Below are 20,736 nucleotides of genomic sequence, written 5' to 3'. Positions count from 1 at the left end.
TCCCAGGCCCCCCATAGAACCGACCCCTCCCCCACCTCCTTCCCACCTCCTCCTACCTCAATTTGGATTTGAAATCAATTCACAGGTACCTAGGAACAAGCAGCAGCTTTCAACATTGCTTAGCAGTTAGTCTCTTCCCCCTTCCTCACCCTCTAGCACCACCCTGCCTTCTGTCAGGCAAATCTAATAGCCCCAGATACCCACCAAGGGGATCTGCTTTTCCATCTTTATCCGGAATGGTGAACACGCCCACCACTTCATGTCCTTCCTTCCGAAGCCGGGAGTAAACCTCTAGCCCAAAGAGGCTTTGTCCAATTATTGCAATCCTCATGGTAACTTCTCGGGATCTTAGTCACTGTCCTGAAGGAACAAATCTTAAAGTTAGTGCTGTTACTATATCTGTTCCCAGTGCCTCATGTTTTAGATATATAAATATCTCCTTCCTCTGGGCCATAAGCATACTTTGCACATGATAGAGAGCTAATTATATTCCTAAAGATCTCAGCACATGGACTAAATTCACACAGGGCTGCAGTCAGTTTAGGCCCATCTCCACAGTATCAAGAATGGAAATCATGATCTGGTTCTCCCAAAACAGACTCAGTGAGCTAAAGGGAAGCTTTACTGTTCCAATGATTAGTGGAGCTTGTGGGATACCAGCAGAGAAGACAGTGAGGAGGCAGAGAACAAAGATGGTGACCAAACTTCCTTCCTCATTCAATTTTTCATCAAATGCTGCAAAGTTTTTTGGTTTGAGTTACCATATTTTCTTATGCAATTGCCCCACTCAAATTTTGGAGGAAGAAATAAAAGATTATAAAAGAATAAAAGAGAAGCAGAAGGGTGATAATGCAACAAAGCAGGTGGAGTTAACATGTCCAAGACTGAGCTCCTTATTTTCCCTCCCAATCCCTGTCCACTCCCTGACTTCCCTGTCACTGTGGACGGCACTACCATCCTTCCTGTCTCTCAGGCCACAACCTTGGTGTCATCCTTGACTTTGCTCTCTCATTCACCCCACACATCCAATCCGTCACCAAAACCTGCCAGTCTCACCTTCACAACATCACCATGATCTGCCATTTCCTCTCCATCCAAACTGATACCTTGCCATTGTTCTTGTCTGCCTGTCTCCCCCGATTAGACTGTAAGCCCGTCAAAGGGCAGGGACTGTCTCTATCTGTTGCCGACTTGTACATTCCAAGCACTTAGTACAGTGCTCTGCACATAGTAAGCGCTCAATAAATACTATTGAACGAATGAATGAATGGTACAAGCTCTCATAATATCCCAACTGGATTATTGCATCAGCCTCCTCTCTGATCTCCCATCCTCCTGTCTCTCTCCGCTCCAATCTATTCTTCATTCCGCTGCCTGGATTATCTTTCTACAGAAACGCTCTGGGCAGGTCACTCCCCTCCTCAAAAACCTCCAGTGGTGGTTGCCTATCAACCTTCACATGAAACAAAAACTCCTCACTCTTGGCTTCAAAGTTCTCCATCACCTGGCCCCCTCTTACCTCACTTCCCTTCTCTCCTTCTACAGCCCACCCCGTTCGCTCCACTCCTCTGCCACTAACCTCCTGACAGTCCCTTGTTCTCTCCTGTCCCACTGTTGACCCCTGGCCCACATCCTACCCCTGATCTGGAATGCCCTCCCTCCTCACATCCACCAAACTATCTTCCCCTCTTCAAAGCCTCCTTTGAAGCTGAGAGCTTACCTCCTTCAGGAGACCTTCCCAGACTGAGCCCTCCCTTTCCCTTTGCCCCTCCTCCCCTTACCATTCCCCCTACTCTCTCCCTCTGCTCTTCCCACTTCCCCTCCCCATAGCACTTGTGCATATTTGTATATATTATTTATTACTCTATTTTATTAATGATGTGTATATATCTATGATTCTATTTATCTTGATAGTATTGATGCCTGACTACTTGTTTTGTTTTGTTGTCTGTCTCCCCCGTTTAGACTTGTGAACCCGTTGTTAGGCAGGGATTTTCTTTATCTGTTGCTGAGTTGTACATTCCAAGTGCTTAGTACAGTGCTCTGCACATAGCACTCAATAAATACAATTGAATGAATGAATGAATGAATACATTAAGACTGCTGGATCAAGGAGGAAGTACAGAGACAACAAACATGCCTTCAACATGCCCATGTCTCCCCCATCCTAAAAAAACCCTCTCTCGACCCCACTTTCCCTTCCAGTTATTGCCCTATCTCCCTACTACCCTTCCTTTCCAAGCTCCTAGAACGAGTCGTCTACACTCGCTGCTTAGAATTCCTTAACTCTCATTCTCTCCTGGACCCCCTCCAATCTGGCTTCCATCCCCTCCACTCTACCGAGACTGCTCTCTCTAAGGTCACCCATGACCTCCTTCTTGCCAAATCCAATGGCTCCTACTCTATTCTAATCCTCCTTGACCTCTCATCTGCCTTTGACACAGTTGACCATCCCCTTCTTCTCCACACCTTATCTCACCTTGGCTTCACGGACTCCGTCCTCTCCTGGTTCTCCTCTTATCTCTCTGGCCGGTCATTCTCGGTCTCCTTCGCAAGCTCTTCCTCCCCCTCCCATCCACTAACTGTTGGAGTTCCTCAAGGGTCAGTTCTTGGCCCTCTTCTGTTCTCCATATACACTCACTCCCTCGGTGAACTCATCCGCACTCACGGCTTCAACTATCATCTCTATGCAGATGACACACAGATCTACATCTCTGCCCCTGTCCTCTCCCCCTCCCTTCAGTCTTGTATCTCCTCCTGCCTCCAGGACGTCTCTACCTGGATGTCTGCCCACCACCTAAAACTCAACATGACCAAACATGACCAACATAACTCATCTTCCCTCCCAAGCCCGGTCCTCTCCCTGACTTCCCTATCACCGTGGATGGTACGACCATCCTTCCCGTCTCTCAGGCCCGCAACCTCGGTGTCATCTTTGACTCGGCTCTCTCGTTCACCCCACACATCCAATCCGTTACCAAAACCTGCCGGTTTCACCTTTATAATATCGCCAAGATCCGCCCTTTCTTCTCCACCCAAACGGCTATCTTACTGCTACAGGCTCTCGTAATATCCCGGCTAGACTACTGTGTCAGCCTGCTCTCTGATCTCCCTTCCTCCTTTCTCTCCCCACTCCAATCTATTCTTCACTCCTCTGCCTGGCTCATCTTCCTGCAGAAACGTTCTGGGCACGTCACTCCCCTTCTTAAACACCTCCAGTGGTTGCCTATCAACCTCTGCTCCAAACAAAAACTCCTCACTCTAGGCTTCAAGGCTCTCCATCACCTTGCCCCTTCCTACCTTTCCACCCTTCTCTCTTTCTACTGCCCATCCTGCACGCTCTGCTCCTCTGCCGCCCACCTCCTCACCATCCCCCATTCTCGCCTATCCCGCCGTTGACCCCTGGACCACGTCCTCCCGCGGTCCTGGAACGCCTTCCTTCCTCAGCTCTGCCAAACTAATTCTCTTCCCCTCTTCAAAACCCTACTTAAAGCTCACCTCCTCCAAGAGGCCTTCCCAGACTGAGCTCCCCTTTTCCCTCTGCTCCCTCTACCCCCCCCTTCACCTCTCCTCAGCTAAACACTCTTCTCCCTCCTTTCCCTCTGCTCCTCCCCCTCTCCCGTCCCATCCCCTCAGCACTGTACCCGTCTGCTCAACTGCATATATCTTCATTACCCTATTCATTTTGTCAGTGAGATGTACATCACCTTGATTCTATTTATTAGCTATTGTTTTAATGAGATGTTCTTCCCCTCAATTCTATTTATTGCCATTGTTCTTGTCTGTCTGTCTCCGCTGATTAGACTGTAAGCCCATCAAAGGGCAGGGACTGTCTCTCTCTGTTACCGATTTGTCCATTCCAAGCGCTTAGTACAGTGCTCTGCACATAGTAAGCGCTCAATAAATACTACTGAATGAATGAATGAACAAAACAGGTAAGGGAGTTAATTCACTAAGACTACCTGGACTAGGGAGGAGGAAATGGGACAACATTGGAGGAATGATGGTAGTTAATTAATTCATCCATGGTCTAATGTGTGCAGTACTTGAGAAAGTACAAAAGAAGTAAGAGATACAGTCTAAAGTGTCCTTTTACCTTCCTCTTCCTTCTCTCCCTTTTTTTTTCAGCCTGCTCCCCTTATTCATTCATTCATTAATTCATTCATTCAATTGTATTTATTGAGCTCTTACTGTGTGTAGAGCACTGTACTAAGTGCTTGGGAAGTACAATTCCCAGTACAATTATTGCTAGTCTTCATTCTTATATAATCTGCATAATAACCCCAGCCCTGTTTATTACCAAAAGTATGCAAAGAAGTAGGACAATTATGTGAGTAAATATGGCAATTATCTGGGAAGGTATTCAATTAATTAATTTCTCTTAGTTACTGAAGAGGTACAAAAACTGTCCATTTTAGTTCTTTTTGGAATACCAGCACTGTCTTTTAAGTTGCCTCCAGCCTCTCCTTTCAATTTCAAAGAAAAATAGCAGACCCCAAACCCTGGGAATCCTTTACTGACTGGGACTAGAGAAGCTGCATGGCTTAGGGGAAAGAGCCCGGGCTTGGGAGTCAGAGGTAGTGGGTTCTAATCCTGTATCCCCCACTTATCAGCTGTGTGACTTTGGGCAAGTCACTTAGCTTCTCTGTGCCTCAGTTACCTCATCTGTAAAATGGGGATTAAGACCGTGAGCCCCACTTGGGACAACCTAATTACCTTGTATCTAACCCAGCACTCAGAACAGTGCTTGGCACATAGTAAGCACTTAACAAAATACATCATCATCGTCATCATCACCTAGGTGTAGGACTTGGAGGCGGGTGTAGCAAGAATGGCTGTAGCTCGAGGCAGGCTGTCCATATGGGTAAAATGTGAGAAGGATTTTGACTATATTAAAACACTACCCTTAATCCCAGTCCCCTCACTAGCCTATAATAATAATAATGTTGGTATTTGTTAAGCGCTTACTATGTGCCGAGCACTGTTCTAAGCGCTGGGGTAGACACAGGGGAATCAGGTTGTCCCACGTGGGGCTCACAGTCTTAATCCCCATTTTACAGATGAGGGAACTGAGGCACCGAGAAGTTAAGTGACTTGCCCAAAGTCACACAGCTGGCAAGTGGCAGAGCCGGGGTTTGAACCCATGACCTCTGACTCCAAAGCCCGTGCTCTTTCCAGTGAGCCACGCTGAGCCTATGCATTTGAATCTGTACTGCCGCCTCACCCTCCGAAGCACTTCTGAACACATCCCATCTCTAAAGCGCTTACAAGCACACATTCCTATACTTGGATACTTCCCCACCAGTGATTCATCTTAATGTCTGTCTTCCCCACTACATTATAAGATCCTTAAGGGCAGCTCTTGTGTCTACTTTAGCTATTGTACTTTTCCAAGCACTTAGTATAGCGCTCTGTATGCAGTAAGTGCTCAGTAAATACCACTGATTGATTGATGGACTTTAAGGGAATTAGCAACCACTTAGATCTTTTGCTCAAAAGATCCTCCTAAAACAATCGGTGTGGCTATATGAAGAGAGTGCATTGCTTTAGACTTAATTTTAAATTCTTTCTATGGTAGTGACAGATCCCAAAGAATGGGGGAAGCAGTAACAGTGTTGTTTGAATTAAATTTTAGTCTGGACCATATTAGCAGGGCTAGCTTTAGATAGTAAGCAAGGCCAGCAATCACCTCAGAGGACGTCAAGGATGGTGATTCAACATGAATGGTGGGGGGGGTATGGTGGCGGTTCAAACCTGAGTCTGTAGCAGTGCCTGTGTAAATAGGCAAATGGAAGTAGAATACCACAGTTCAATCAATCAATCAGTGACATTTATTGAGCACTTACTGGGTGTAGAGCTCTGTTCTAAGCACTTAGGAGAGTATAATACAACAGAGTTGATAAGCATGTTCCCTGCCCACAAAGACCTTAGAGCCTAGAAGTGGAGACAACCATTAAAATACATTCAGGTATGTACATAAATACTGTGGGGCTAACAGTGGGGTTAATATCTACTATTTCAAGGACACAGACCCAAGTGCATTGACAATGCAGAAGGGAGATGGAGTAGGGGAAAAGAGGGCTTAATGGGATAGGCCTCTTGGAGGAGATTGATTATATATGGCTTTGAAGGTGAGGGGACTGGTGATCGTTCATATATGAAAGGGGAAGGGGGGAGTTCCAGGCCAAAAGGAGGATGTGGGCAAAGGGTTGGTGGTGAGATAGACAAGATCGAGAAGCAGTGTGACCTAGTGGATAGAGCGCAGGCCTGGGATCTGGATTCTAATACTGGCTCTGCCACTGGTCTGCTGTGTGACCTTGGGCAAGTCTATTAACTCCTCTGTTCCTCACTTAATCCCTGTAATATAGGAATTAAGATTGTAAGCCCCATGTGGGACATGGACGGTCCAACCTGATTATCTTGAATCTATCTCAGCGATTCAGCATATAGTGTCTGGCTCATAGAACAAATACCATTAAAAAAAAAAGATTGAGATATAATGAGTAGGTTGGCGATAGAGGAGCAAAGTGTGCAGACTGGGTTGTAGTCAAAAATTAACAAGATAAGGTATGAGAGGGTGAGATGATTGAATGTTTTAAAGCCTATGGTAAGGAGTTTCTGTTGGATGTGGAGGTGGATGGGCAGCCACTAGAGGTTCTTGATGAGTGGGGAGACATGGACTAAATGCTATTTTTTTTTGAAAAATGATCCGGGCACCAGAGTGAAGTATGGACTGGAATGGGGAGAGGAGTAGGCAGGAAGGTCAACAAAGAGGCAGATACAGTAGTAAAGGCAGGATAGGATAAGTGCTTGAATTAGCGTAGTAGTAGTTGGTCTGGAGAGTTTAGCATTATCCTTGACTCCTCTCTCTCATTCCACCCACATATTCAATCCCTTACTAAGTCCTGTCAGTTCTACCTTCACAACATCACCAAAATCTGCCTCTTCCTCTCCATCCAAATTGCCACCATATTAATGCGAGCACTTATCCTATCCCACCTTGATTATTGTATCAGCCTCCTTGCTAACTTCCCTGCCTCCTATCTCTCCCCACTCCAATCCATACTCCATTCTGCTGCCCAAATCATTTTCCCTCAAAAACATTCAAACCATGTTTCCCCACTCCTCAAAAAACTCCAGTGGTTGCCCATCCACCTCCGCATCAAACAAAAACTCCTCAGCATTGACTTTAAAGCACTTAATCACCTTGCTCTCTCCTACCTCACTTTGCTACTCTCCCACTACAACCCAGCCCACACACTTCGTTCCTCTAATGCTAACCTTCTCACAGTACCATGACTTCATCTATCTCACCGTCGACCTCTCGCCCACATCCTGACTCTGGCCTGGAACACCCTCCCTGCGCATATCAGACAGATGATTGCTCTCTCCCACTTCAAAACCTTATTGAAGGCACATCTCCTCCAAGAAGCCTTCCCTGACTAAGCCCTCTTCTCCTCTTCTCTCACTTCTTTCTGAGCTGCTCTTACTTGCTCCTTCATTCATCTGCCCTCCCATCCCCAGGGCACATATGTATATATCTGTATATACCTGTAATTTATTTATTTATTCATATTAATGTCTGTCTCCCGCTCTAGACTGTGAGCAGGAAAGTGTCTGTTTGTTGTTATATTGTACCCTCCAAGTTCTTAGTACAATGCTTTGCACACAATAAGTGCACAATAAATACAATTGAATAAATAAATGAATGAATGAGAGGAAAGGGTGGATTTTAATGATGTCATGAAGGTGGAACCAACAGGATTTGGTGATAGATTGAATATGTGGGTTGAATGAGAAAGATGAGTTGAGGATAATGCCAAAGTTTCATGCTGGTGAGACAGGGAGGATGGTGGTGTTGTCTACAGTGATGGGAAAGATGAGGAAAACAGGAACACCCAAAGGGGGAGGGAGAATAGGTATTTTATCCCCATTTTACAGATGAGGAAACCGAGGCCCAAAGAAGTTAACTTTCCCAAGGCCAATCAGCAGGAGTCAGGATTAGAACCCAGGTCTTCTGTCTCCCAGGACTGTGCTCTTTCCATCTGGCCATGTTACTTTTCCATCTGGCCATGTTACTTTACCTCTCCTATTAAGGAGAGTGTAAGCCTCTTGTGGACAGGGAATGTACCTTGGGCTTCTGTTGTACTTCCCAAGTGCTTAGTGCCCTGGATTACATTCAGTAAACCCTTAGTAAACACCTTTAGTACTCCTTAAAAATGACATCCATTTGTCCTGGTTGGTTGATGCAGGGGACTGAACTGGAAAATTTCTAGAGGCCCCTTCCAGCTCTAGGAGTCCTCGATTCCTTAGAGTTAATCTAAGGCACCTAGAAACAAGTTTAAAAAGACCAAAGGGTCAGAGCTGCATCTGGTGAGTACTACTCTGGACCCTTGTTTGAGCATGTTTTTTTTAAACCAAGAATCAGCAGCACCCCCAATGTATCAGCAATTCACAGCGTTGTGGGAATCTGAACTCAGTTCCAAGTGAGTTAGATGAACCTTAAGGTTCTTTGTAGATTCTGCTGAATTGGTTTACCATGATCTCTTGGTGGCATATAAAGATCCTTGTTTCACTTGCTAATGGATAATGACATTTTACTTAATAAGATGTTCTGGAACTCAGAAGGAATTCTGGGAGCAGTTTCTCAGAGGAAGCCAAAGAAAGTTTTGCTTTGACAAACCAAGGTGTTGACAAAGGTGTGACTGACCCAGAACTCCAGAGAGGCTGCAGGGGGTAAGGAAGCTGTCCCTTTCACTTAACAACAGCTAATTGACAGTGTTACTGAGAAACCAGATCCTCCAGCTCAGGGATGCAGCAAATCCAAACCCTTCAATTCTTCCAAGCTCCTGGAACCCCCAAGATCTTACTTTACTCTTCCAGGAACTCAAGAATCCCAGGCCACAAGCCAGATAAGGAAATCTCATTCTGTTAAATTTAGTTTCTCATCTTTATGAAGGAAATAAGCAGTCTCTTTGAATGAAAATCACATTGTTTTCAGTTGCAAATGTAGGTCCTTGACTATTCTGTGAAATTCATGAAGACTCAGCCAGAAAATAATGCTGTGGGAAACTGGCTTTTTGTTCCTGCTCAATGACCTTGTGGAGTGAGTAGAAAATTACTTGGATGTGAACCAGGATAATCAGTGGTGAAGAAACTCAGCTACCTGGTTTTTTAATATGCTTAGCATTCCCAGATGTAGATCTCGGGCTTGGGCAGGAATCCCTTATCATGCTTATCTGACTAGGCACCAACATATGGCTGCTATCTAGTCTCCCTAAAGGAGGCTTTGGGCCCAGTGGGGATGGGGTGCCAAGGAGCAGAACAAGGGTCCATAAAGCGATGCTTTGCAGGCACCGTGAAGCCAATCTGACTTGATAGACAGAGTTCCTCACATTTGGGTTTTACATAGCAAGCCACAAACCTATCATATATCTTCTTCACAGCATGGTAACTGACTTCCACGTCTCCTGCTATGCACAATTTAATACATTTACCAGGTAAATGGTTCAAATTTGCTCCCTTCTCCCCAACCCTCTTGCCTCACTTTGGCCCACTCCATGTTTTGTCTCCAGAGGGTAGAGACAAGGTGTGATAGGAGTGATAATGGGAAAGCCCATCTTGATCCCCTTTATTCCCCTCAGCCAACAACTGGCACCACGGAGAACTGATGATGAGGGTGAAGAAGAGAAAAGGAGTGGCTTCCGGGTTTCACATGGCTTATCCCCAGGACTCAGAAGTTACTTGGGGGCATTTCATCTGGGATAGGGACTGTGTCTGATCTGCTTATCTAGTTTCTACCTCTGTGCTTGATACATTCTGCTTAACACATTCCTCAGTTTTTGTTATTATGATTTCATATCCCATTGGTAGAGAACTTAATAACAGCTGTTTACAAGCACACAGTGAACATTAAGGTTCCTAGCTAATGAAATCCTGATAGAGTAATAGCAAAGTACAATCTGTTCCTGGTGATAGAGATAACAAGTGAGAGTGTAAGTGGGGAGAGTGGAGCTTGAAATAACTGCTAGTGTTATGCATGGCCATGGAACATTGCATTTACTCAGAATTATATGGTAGTCAAATTAGAATACAGAAACTGGAGTGTGGATGCCCAAAACTTGTTAGCGAGGGAAACCTCTCAATTAGCTGGCCTTCAAGTTGAGTTTTGACCCATTAGTGAATTTTTTTGGTGTTTGCCATATGTGACTAATAAGATCAGTGCATGACCAACAATTCCTTCTAAATTGTAGGTGTGTAAAGGTCATCCCTTCCAGTACTGTTGCATTTTGTCCTACAGTACCTGATCCTGGTTTGCTTCCCTTCCTCTTGGGTTACATGATCTTCTCCAAGCCTCTGCTTTAAAGCAATCACTCTATTTCTGATTGCTGGATCCCACAATGACCTGCCTTCTGTATCTGTCTCCCAGCCACCCACTTCTGTGCCCTATTGTTTTGCTTAAATTAGTTTTTAAAGCATTTCTTCTGTCTACCCTAAGTCCAGCTATTATTCTAGGGGAAAGAGCAATGCCTTGGGAATCAGGGGATATGGTTCTAGTCCTAGGTCTATCAGGAGCTGGCTAAAATAGGTAAGGATCACACATGTACTATAACCCAGCCCACCCACTCACCTGGTGCATTTCATGCCCCAACAAGAACAAGACTGGAAGGAACAAAACTGACAGGAATGCCCAATCCATCAGTTAGTGGTATTTACCAAGCACCTACCATTTGCAGAGGTAAGTGCTTGAAAGAGTACAGTAGAATTAACAGACATGAACACTTGTCAGTTATGTATTAGTGTTTTCAGCCATACTTGCACACATGGATAATGCTCACTGTTAGCACAGTGGTATCATCTTCAGATACAAAGAACAGCAATTCCCTTTAGGTAGCTGGCTTGGCTTCAGGTTGGCTTGTTTTGAAAGCCCCCTGGAAAGACCCACCCGGACCCTGGTCACCAGGTAGCTGACATCCATTCTGGTCCCCCTCGGTGGCAGACCCAGGAAACCCAAGGCCAAGTCTGACTCCTGGATGTCCCCTAGAATGGCCTTCTAACTCCTGCTTCTTGTTGACTGACAGTTTTCTCTGTGCCCTTTAACCAGGATCACCAGATCAGATTCACTAAGTGGGAACACAGCATACCCCAGTTGCATCATGAGCTTGAGTTCTCACAGTATTTTTTTCATAGAAGGAGAAAACCCTGTACATGTGCAGTGCTGGTGGCCACTGCCGTTGGCTGAAGAACACTTGGCCAGGCAACAAGGCTTTGTCCCAGAAGCTGGGTCTTCCAAGAAGCTGAAGTCCTGGATAGAACTGTTACTAGAGATGAGGGTAGGTGGACACTTTGTTCTCCTACGATGTGGGGGGTTACCTTCCTGATGGACAAAGCTCACATCATAGTATGCACTCATAATTGTTGCTTCCATTTGTATGCCATGTTCTATCCAAACAAAATCACATTGTCAGAAGAACCGCCTAAATAAAACAGAATGAGAATGTGCGGTATGGAAAATCTGATTGTACAGCCACAGACTGATACGACCAGGAACAAGGAAGGGAGGCCACCTTGTGGCAATATGCCACAGTTCAGAAGGCAATGGGCTTTCTATTTCTAGCAGTGTGGCCTTCCGAAAGAGCACGGGCCTGGAGTTAAAAGGATCTGAGTTCTAATCCTGACAGTGTAAATCGACTGCTATGTGATTTGGGGGAAATAACTTTACTTCTCTGTGCTTCAGTTTCCTCATCTGTAAAATAGGGTATCCATACCTGTTCTCCCTCCTACTTAGATGGTGAGCTCCACGTGGGACAGAGACTGTGTCCAGCTGAATTATCTTGTATCTACTGCAGTGATTAGTACAGTGTGTGGCACATAGTAAACATTTTATGACTACCATTGTATGTTGTATTCTCCCAAGTGCTTAGAGTGCTTTGCACAAATAAGTGCTCAATTAACGCTATTGATTGATTGAATCCTGTATAGGATAAAGTCTTGGACCCAGCCCAGGTTAGGTAGCCACTGATGACCCAAGAGGCCTTCCCTTACTAAACCCCCCTTTCCTCTTCTCTCACTCCCTTCTGCATCACCCTTACTTGCTACTCTCTTCGTCCATCCCCCCTTCCAGCACCACAGATCCCCCCTTTACCTCTCCCAGCTAAAGCCTCATTTTCCCCTTTTCCCTCTGCTCCTCCACCTCCCCCTTCCCATCCCCACAGCACTGTACTCGTCCGCTCAACTGTATATATTTTCGTTACCCTATTTATTTTGTTAATGAATTGTACATCGCCTTGATTCTATTTAGTTGCCATTGTTTTTACGAGATGTTCTTCCCCTTGACGCTGTTTAGTGCCATCGTTCTTGTCTGTCCGTCTCCCCCGATTAGACTGTAAGCCCGTCAAACGGCAGGGACTGTCTCTATCTGTTGCCGACTTGTTCATCCCAAGCGCTTAGTACAGTGCTCTGCACATAGTAAGCGCTCAATAAATACTATTGAATGAATGAATGAATGTATATACCTGTAATTTGTTTATATTAATGTCTGCCTCTCCTACTCTAGACTATAAGTGTGTTGTGGGCAGAGAATGTTTCTGTTTATTGTTGTATTTTCCGAAATGCTTAGTATAGTACTCTCAATAAATACAATTGAATGAATGAATGACCCTCAGGAATATTGGACATTGAGATGCATGTGACTTCAAGTATGTTATACAAGACATGCCATTTTGTGTAAGTCTGTCTGAGAACAGAGCATTTCTAAGGGGAAGACCCCTGGCCTCCATACCCTGCTAGAGAAGCATTGCAATTCCCTTTCCAGGTCCCTATGAACAGAGGCACTTTTTATGGTATTTATTAAATACTTACTATGTGTCAAACACTGTTCTAAGCTCTGAGGTAGGTACAGGTTAGGTTAGACATAGTCCCTCTTCTATGGGGCTCACAGTCTAAGTAGGAGAGAGAACAGGTATCCCCATTTTACAGTTGAGAAAACTGAGGCACAGAGAAGTTAAGTGATTTGCCCAAGGTCACACAGCAAGCAATTGGCAGAGCCAGGATTAAAACCTAGTTCCTTCTGACTCCCAGGCCCGTGCTTTTTTCACTAGGCCATTCCACTTATCTACTTCTGAACCATGGGTTCTGGGGGCAGGAGTTTAAGTGGACTGAGGCTGGGTGCTGAAAATAAAAATACTAGGTCATAAAAGCAATGGTGCCATATATATTTCTGACAGGAGACAGACTAGTTGAAAACTGGCCCATTAGGTATAAAACTGCAGTACTCACTACTCCATCCCAGGCCCATTTGGAGGTGAGCCTGGATCTAGCCTGACTTGAGCTCCAGTACTGCAGACCTACTACTCACCTGAAGCTAGGCCAGGTCCAACAGGTGGGGGTGGGGCCGCTCATCCCTGAGGCATGCTGGGACTTGGGACATGGTATTTATTGAGCACTTACAGAGCACTGTATTATGTGCTTGGTAGAGGACAATGCAACAGAGTTGGTAGACATGTCCCCTGCCCACAAAGAGCTTACATTCTAGAGGGGAAAATTTATCTTGACCCTGTCATAATGTGAACATGCAACCTTCTGCTCTTGAGTCAGAGGAAGCTTATAGAATTTCTTGATATGGGCAGAATTCTCTCCATAAATGGTGGGGCTGGGTCCCATTAGTCCCCAACATAAATTAAATTCTGTCCAGGTGTGGTAGCTCCCCTGACCAGAGGAAACCCAAAACAGTGGCATGGGCCACTCTGCCTGATTGATTGATTGATGGGGCCATACTCTCTCAGTCCGAACTTGGGCCAAACACAATAGGGTACTTTTTAGGCCCCGCTATATTTGGCTTCCAGGTAGAAAGCAAAAGGGTAAGGTTAGGGTTAGAGTCTGGGCTTAGATGAGAAGGCTTTAGGGCTCAGGACCTTCAATCCCCCACTAGCATCTTTACTCCAGTCACCATGGTGACTTCTCCTTCCTTGCCGCCATTTTTCAGGGGAAACTCTGCTTCTCACCACAGAAGCAGAAGGTGGGTAGAAGCCTCTACTGTGCATCTTGGAGCTCAGGTTGCAAGGGGATGCCTGAGGACTTAGGTGTCCCATTTCCTTCTCTAATGCATTCCAGGGATAATCTTTAAAACTCTGGGGCCACTGTGGCAGAACGTCCCATACTCCCACAGTACTGTTGCTTAGAGAAGTGAGGCCCCCAAGAACTCTGCCACACAGTACGTAGCCATTTAAAAAATTTTTTTTTTTTGCTACAGCCATTCAGCTGTTCCATTCCATTTGTTTTTTTCCCATTTGTCTCCTTTTCACTATTAACCTTTCCTTGTAGGTGACCGCCTCACCCCGCCACCTCAAATTGAGTCATGAGCCTCCCGTGAACTAGTGGCCATGTTTGATCAATGTCCTTGTGCCTTTTTCCAGTCCTTAATATACTTGATTCTGTGTGAACATGTGTTTGTACTACACATTTTGGTTAGAATGTTGTTAGGAAGTTAGGAACTATTTGGCGAATGGTGCAAGTCTGTTAGAATACATGGTGTCAGAAGAAGCAGCTTAGAATAGGCAACACCTCACCCAAAGGCCAAAACAGAAAGTGGAACCCAGAAACATATCCTGAGGTTTTGCTGCTGAGTGTGATCTGATATCCAGCTGGTTAATGGAAGTGTGATCTGATATCCAGCTGGTTAATGGACATGGGGTGTCCAGACTTGGAGGATACCCTTAGAGCCCTGGACTTCAGGCTGCAGGATGTGGGAGACAGATAACTTGGATAACCTCACTGCTATCAACTGTTCAGTCTCTGTGACACTTCCTCCTATCCAGAGATAGATCTACTGGTCAGCAGGGTGATCCTGTAGTGGCCTGGCCCTGGAGCTCCAGGAGGAGAATGACCAGAACCAATAAAGGGAGAAGGCAGAGGCAGAGCTAGGCATAAATAGCTTGCCAGTGCTTCCCTCTAGACAAGTCTAGAACAGCAGGACAAAATAACTTCCGAGCTACTTCTTGGGGCCACCCCAGTGGCCCAGCTGGCCAGGCATATCCCCAAGGGACAAGATCATTGAATTGAGTCTCTGGAGTACCTTGACTTAATAATTATTAATTGGGGTATTTGTTAAATGCTTACTATGTGCCCAGCACTGTTCTAAGTGCTGGGGTAGATACAAGTTAATCTGGTCCCACATGGGGCTCACATTCTAAATAGGAGAGAGCAAAAGTTTTGAATCCCCATTTTGAAGATGAGGGAATTGAAGCACAGAGAAGTTTTAAATGATTTGCACAAAGTCACACAGCGAACAAGTGTTGGAGCTGGGATTAGAACCCAGGTCCTCTGACTTCCAAGCCCATGCTTTTCCCACCTGATGACAGGCAGAAGCAGAATTTGATCCCCTACAGTCATTGCTCCCCCTCTACTAACCCTACCCTTGAAAAGAGCAGGTTTTCCTTCAGGCCACTGGACAGATACACCAATTTTCACTGCTTCCATCAGGAGAGATGACTAGATCACTAGAGAACAAGGAAATTTACAACCATGGAACCTGCCCTCTCTGGTTTTAAGTGGGTTGAAATAGAGGTATGGAAGGGAAAGTCACCCCCCATTTATCTTAGTGCAGATCCTTATGTATAGTCTCTGGTAAGAGGTCAACCTAGGCACTCCCCCTATGGTATGGCACTACAGTGAGGGGTGTGCTATCTTGTTTCCTGTCTGGTCTTTGTACATCTTGGTATATCCGGCTCCATGTGGGGCATGCCCAGAGCACAAAGGCTCTGGAGTTCTCAGTGAGCTTGTGTCAGACCCCAAACCCCCATTGTCCCTGGGGTGACTGGCACTCAGACACTAACCTTTCTGATTTCCTTCTACAAACCAACTTGTACACTTTGCTCCGCTAATGCCAACCTATTCACTGTATCTCAGTTGCATCTATCTTGCCAACACCTCGCCCACATCCTGCCTTTATCCTTGCTCCCTCCTGCTTCATATCTGACAGACCTTCACTCTACCCACTTTCAAGGCCTTATTAAACTCACATCTCTTCCAAGAGACCATATCCGACTAAGCCTTCATTTCCTCTTTTCCCATTCCCTTCTGTGTCACTTCTGCACTTGGATTTGCACTCTTTATTCACTCTACCTCAGCCCCACAGAATTTATGTATATATCCATAATTTATTTATATTTATGTCTGTCTCCCCCTCTAGGCAAAGGCTTGTTGTGGGCAAGGAATGTGTCTACCAACTGTGTTACAGTGTACTCTCCCAAGCACTTAGAACACTGCTGTGTACACAGGAAGTGCTCAATAAATATGATTTATTGATTGATTGACAAGTTCAAATTTCATGCTATCATTCTGGAGTCACCAACCATGACTCTGGCTACTCAGCTTTAAGTTTGGAGTTGACCTCTGGGATGGCTGCCTGCTGGTATGTATCTTGCCAGGCAGTGAACCAGTCAGTTTGAGGGATCAGGGCCAAAAGCTTGAATGAGCAGACCATTTGGGAGTTGTGAGAGCTAAAAGATATTTGAGTTCAATCCCTTCCCTCAGTATGGCAAGACACACTGGGGTGGAACCCAGATTTTGATGAAATGTCTGGGAAGGTCCAGCTTTGCCATAATAAGCAAGTCCCCAATACTGATTTCACCAGGTTTTTCCCTTATAAAATGTTTATGTGCCATTGCAGAGACAAAGGGTCAAAGGTCATTCAGGCAATGCCTTGAATTGCAAACCACTGAACGAGTTCTGACTTTCCTGACTTGTTGGGAGATGTCCCCATCCTCCTCCTGGGTCTGTTCCCCCATTTCTCTAATGGAGAGAGCAATCTCTGTCCTTCCCTCCTCTCAGGGATATGAGAATATGGTGGGCAAAAAACTAGATGGTTGAAATATTTGAGCAAATTAAGATGGACAGTAGGGGGAGAATACCTATGTAACCATGCCCTGGACTGCCTCATATAGGACTGCTGCAGTATCCTATATGATTAGAGTGTGTCTAACCCAGCACTTAAGAAGGCAATAGTAAACCACTTCCATATTTTTCCCAAGAAAACTCTATAGATACACTATCAGAACGATTGCAGATGGAGGTGGAGCATTCTGGGAGAGATGTGTCCATGGTGTCACTATGGTCCGGAGATGACTTGACAGCATAAGACAAGACAGTGCAGTGCAATGCTTGACACATAGCAGGTGCTTAACAACACCACAGTTATGATTAGGTTTATGATTATTATTAGGGGTGGAGGAGTCACAGAATCACTTACCCTGGACCCAGGTGGAGGGGTTACCGCTGCTTTGCTCCAGTAAGCAGCCTGGGCAGGGATGGGGTGGGGCAGAGGAGGGGCCAGGAGGGAGGAAGTGTTGAATTTGCTCTGACAATTCCGCATTTACCTTCCCTAGATCCTTACCCTTCCCTCCCCTCCCCTCCCCAAACTGAGAAAATATGGGAGTGGAAAGGTCTTTTCCTGCATGTTGCAAGCCAGGAGTGGGACTGTTACTGTGACAGGGCAATGGACTGGGATGTAAAGCCCAGCCCAGTCACTACAATTAACCAAATATGTGTGCCCTATTTTTCCTCTGAGGGCAGTGAAATGCATTTCTGTGTTCCAGAAGATTTCACATGCAGTCAGAGTTTCAGGAAAACCTGCTCATCTTTTTAGCTTCAGAAAGAACAGAAAGCAACTTCTTTCAGGGCAATATAATGTGGAACATGTGGAAAAATTCAAAACCAGGTATGCCAGAGTGTTCTCCAAATAGGTTTGTATTATTCCTGATACACAGCTTGTGTCCAGAAGTATGGCAATGGATTATGAAAAGAAAAAGTAATGTCCTATTTGTCAGAGAAGCAGAGTGGCCTAATGGATAGAACATGGGCCTGGGAGTCAGAAGGACCTGGGTTCTAATCCTGACTCCATCACTGGTCTGTTGTGTGCCCTTGGGCAAATCACTTAACTTCTCTGTGTTTCAGTTACCTCATCTGTAAAACAGGGATTAAGACTATGAACCCCATGTGGGACTTGGGCTGAGTCCAACCTGATTACCTTGTATCTATCCCAGTGTTTAGTACAGTGCCTGGCACATACTAAGTACTTAACTAACAAATTACAATCAAAGGACCATCTATTCTTTACAGCATGTGTGTATGTATGTGCAGTTCAAATTCATCTGTACTATCAAAACAGAGGTGCACAGTTAATGTGTCCAAAGACCCACAGTGGTCCTCTTTCTCGCAAACAGACCAATGTGTATTTGTGGATAACCTGACATTTTGGGAACTCCCTTTTACTGGATCCTCAGTGAAACAATTTCTTTAATCAAATGGCAGGGAAAACAACAACAACAACAATAACAACCAATTTTGTGTGAAGAATGGCCTGGAAGAGCTGGAATATCTTTATGCTGTTTCTAAAACTAACAGTTCTGCTCCAGATTCTTAGGAATCTTCCTAAGAAGGATTCAGTTCTGCTCTTCCCTGCAGTTCTAAGGTGTTTACTCCAACCCAAAGACTGTAAACTATTCAGAAGCCAGAAGCACTTTAGTAAGACTACAACTTCACTATTAAACATTTTCAGTCCATTAATTAAACTCTACATTTTATGAGGCAGTTTTGAGTCCTCTCATGCATCTGTTTACAGATATCTGCAGTTCACAGTAAGTATGAAAATAATCATGAGGACAAGAATGTAATCCCTGTATTAAGGGGTTTTGACAATGTGTCTTCAAAATATAAACTTACCGGAAAGGAAACAGCTCCTCTGAGAATTGGAGAAACTCCAGCAGGCAAACCAAAGAGCCAGGAGCTTCTGGTGTTAGGAAAACTCTCTTGGGAGAGTCCTGCTGTTTCTCTTGCTTGCCTTGAAATATCAGCGGGTGAACTGGAAAAGAGAGGGCAGTGTTGTTGGTAGGAGGAGGAGTCTATTTATAAACGTATAAATGATTTCCTCGGTTCTAGCAACCCTTAAAGGATTGTTAAAACTTAACTACTGAACCCGGGCTTGGGCAGCACATTATTTTGCAACTTTAAAGACCAATACCAATCTTTCACACAGTCCCTTTTTTAGGGGGAGGAAGCAGGGCCAGGGAGGAGATCAGAATTGCAGGCATTTTGAGCCAGGAAGAAGGAAATGATTATAATTTGCCAAACTGAGCTCTTAACATTTAAAAAGATTTATGGACCTCTCTTTCAAAGCAACAGTCAAGAAAGCTTTAAGGGTAAATACACACCTAGTGACCCAGATTTGGCTAAATTTAGGTTTTCTTGTTTTTTCTGCTAAGATTAATGCTTTAGCTTTCTTGGTCAAATCTTACTTTCCCCAGCAAATTATGCAAAAAAATCCCCTCACTAACATTTTTTTTTCCACCCACCTATCTTAACATGACCAAAAAATCAAGACTTCTTTTTGGCTCCATTTCCTCATCTGTAAAATGGGGATTCATTAACTTTTTTCCTTCCTACAGGTCACTGACTAGTAATGATGCGATCCAACTCATGTGCAAGTTGGTGAGTGGGTGAATGGGTGAAGAAAATGCAAGGGATTTTCAGTGTGAAACTCATCCTTAAGGATGCAAGTTCACCATCAGCAGTGTCATTTTTGAACCAAAGAATTGATATTTAGGCAATCTGCTACAAGTCAAAACTCACCTTTGCTGGGCAGCAGTGGCATGGGGCAGAGACTCAAGTTTACTGTGTGAAAGAAAGCAGTGGTAAACCACTTCTGTATTTTTACCAAGAAAACTCTATGGATACACTACCAAAACAATTGCAGATGGAAGTGGGATGTTCTGGGAGAGATGTGTCTGTGACGTCGCTTTGGGTCAGAGACAACTCAACAGCATAAGGCAAGACAAGGGTCAGATCAAAATTGGGCTTTCAACACAAACATAGCCAATGAATATGGGGAGAGAGAATGCATGTATACTCTAGGTTAAAGGCTGCTTCAGAATCATTCAATTTGATATTTTTGATGCTCTGCAAATTTTGATCTAGCCCCCCACAACTTCTAGACTGTGAGCCCATTGTTGGGTAGGAATTGTCACTATCTGTTCCCAAATTGTACTTTCCAAGCACTTAATACAGTGCTCTGCACACAGTAAGCATTCAATAAATACGATTGAATTAATAAATATAATAGTTTTAGGAATTAAAATATTGAATGTTACTATCATCTAAAATAACATTTTTTCTTAATGGCAAATGGCCTTTGCCCTAGGGGACACTCTGAAATGACAGCAGATGTAGAACCAGCATAAGAGTTTGAGGTTTTTTATGATGGTAGAATTTGTGATGGTTATATGTGCTGTTGGGTCAGGGTGAAGCCCTGTGGAAGGCCTGGTTTTATTCCTTAGAGAGAGAAGAGGTATGACTTAGTGGAAAGAACACAGGATTGGGAGTCAGAAATCTTGGATTGTAATCCCAGCTCAACCATGTGCCTGCTATGTGACCTTGGGCAAATCATTTAACTTCTCTGTACCTCAGTCTCCTCAACTATAAAATGGGGGTGAAATACCTCTTCTTCCTCTTGGACTGTGAGACAGGGATTGTGTCTGATCTGATTAGCCTGTATCTACCCCACTGTTTGGCACATAAAAAATGCCTAATAAATGCTATTATTATTATTATTATTATTAAGGAACAGATGGGCTCCTTGGATAGGTTTTTTCCTTCTGATTTCTTTTTATGTTTACCTTAGTTTCATTTGCTTTTGCATGGCTTTGTCTTCTGTTCTATAAGAAGCAACAATATCTTCAACAC

The 20,736-nt window shown here is 44.5% G+C and overlaps 1 protein-coding gene across 2 annotated transcripts in view; it reads right to left on the bottom strand.

Annotated features, from left to right (window-relative positions):
• ALDH1L1 (aldehyde dehydrogenase 1 family member L1) overlaps window positions 1-18,808 on the bottom strand; it is a 75,475-nt gene extending 56,667 nt beyond the window's left edge. Inside the window, exons 1-2 of one of the 2 annotated variants that reach the window (XM_029051772.2) lie at window positions 18,721-18,808; window positions 205-360 (exon numbers count right to left, since the gene is read on the bottom strand). In XM_029051772.2, coding sequence (XP_028907605.1) covers window positions 205-331 — 127 coding nt within the window. In that variant the 5' untranslated portion in view covers window positions 332-360; window positions 18,721-18,808. The remainder of the gene's footprint in view (window positions 1-204; window positions 361-18,720) is intronic. The other variant, XM_029051774.2, reaches the window with a different exon arrangement.
• Window positions 18,809-20,736: the final 1,928 nt, after the last annotated feature.

Source organism: Ornithorhynchus anatinus, chromosome X1, assembly GCF_004115215.2.
Source record: "Ornithorhynchus anatinus isolate Pmale09 chromosome X1, mOrnAna1.pri.v4, whole genome shotgun sequence".
NCBI lineage: Eukaryota > Metazoa > Chordata > Mammalia > Monotremata > Ornithorhynchidae > Ornithorhynchus > Ornithorhynchus anatinus.
This window is presented reverse-complemented; position numbering and strand designations above follow the sequence as displayed.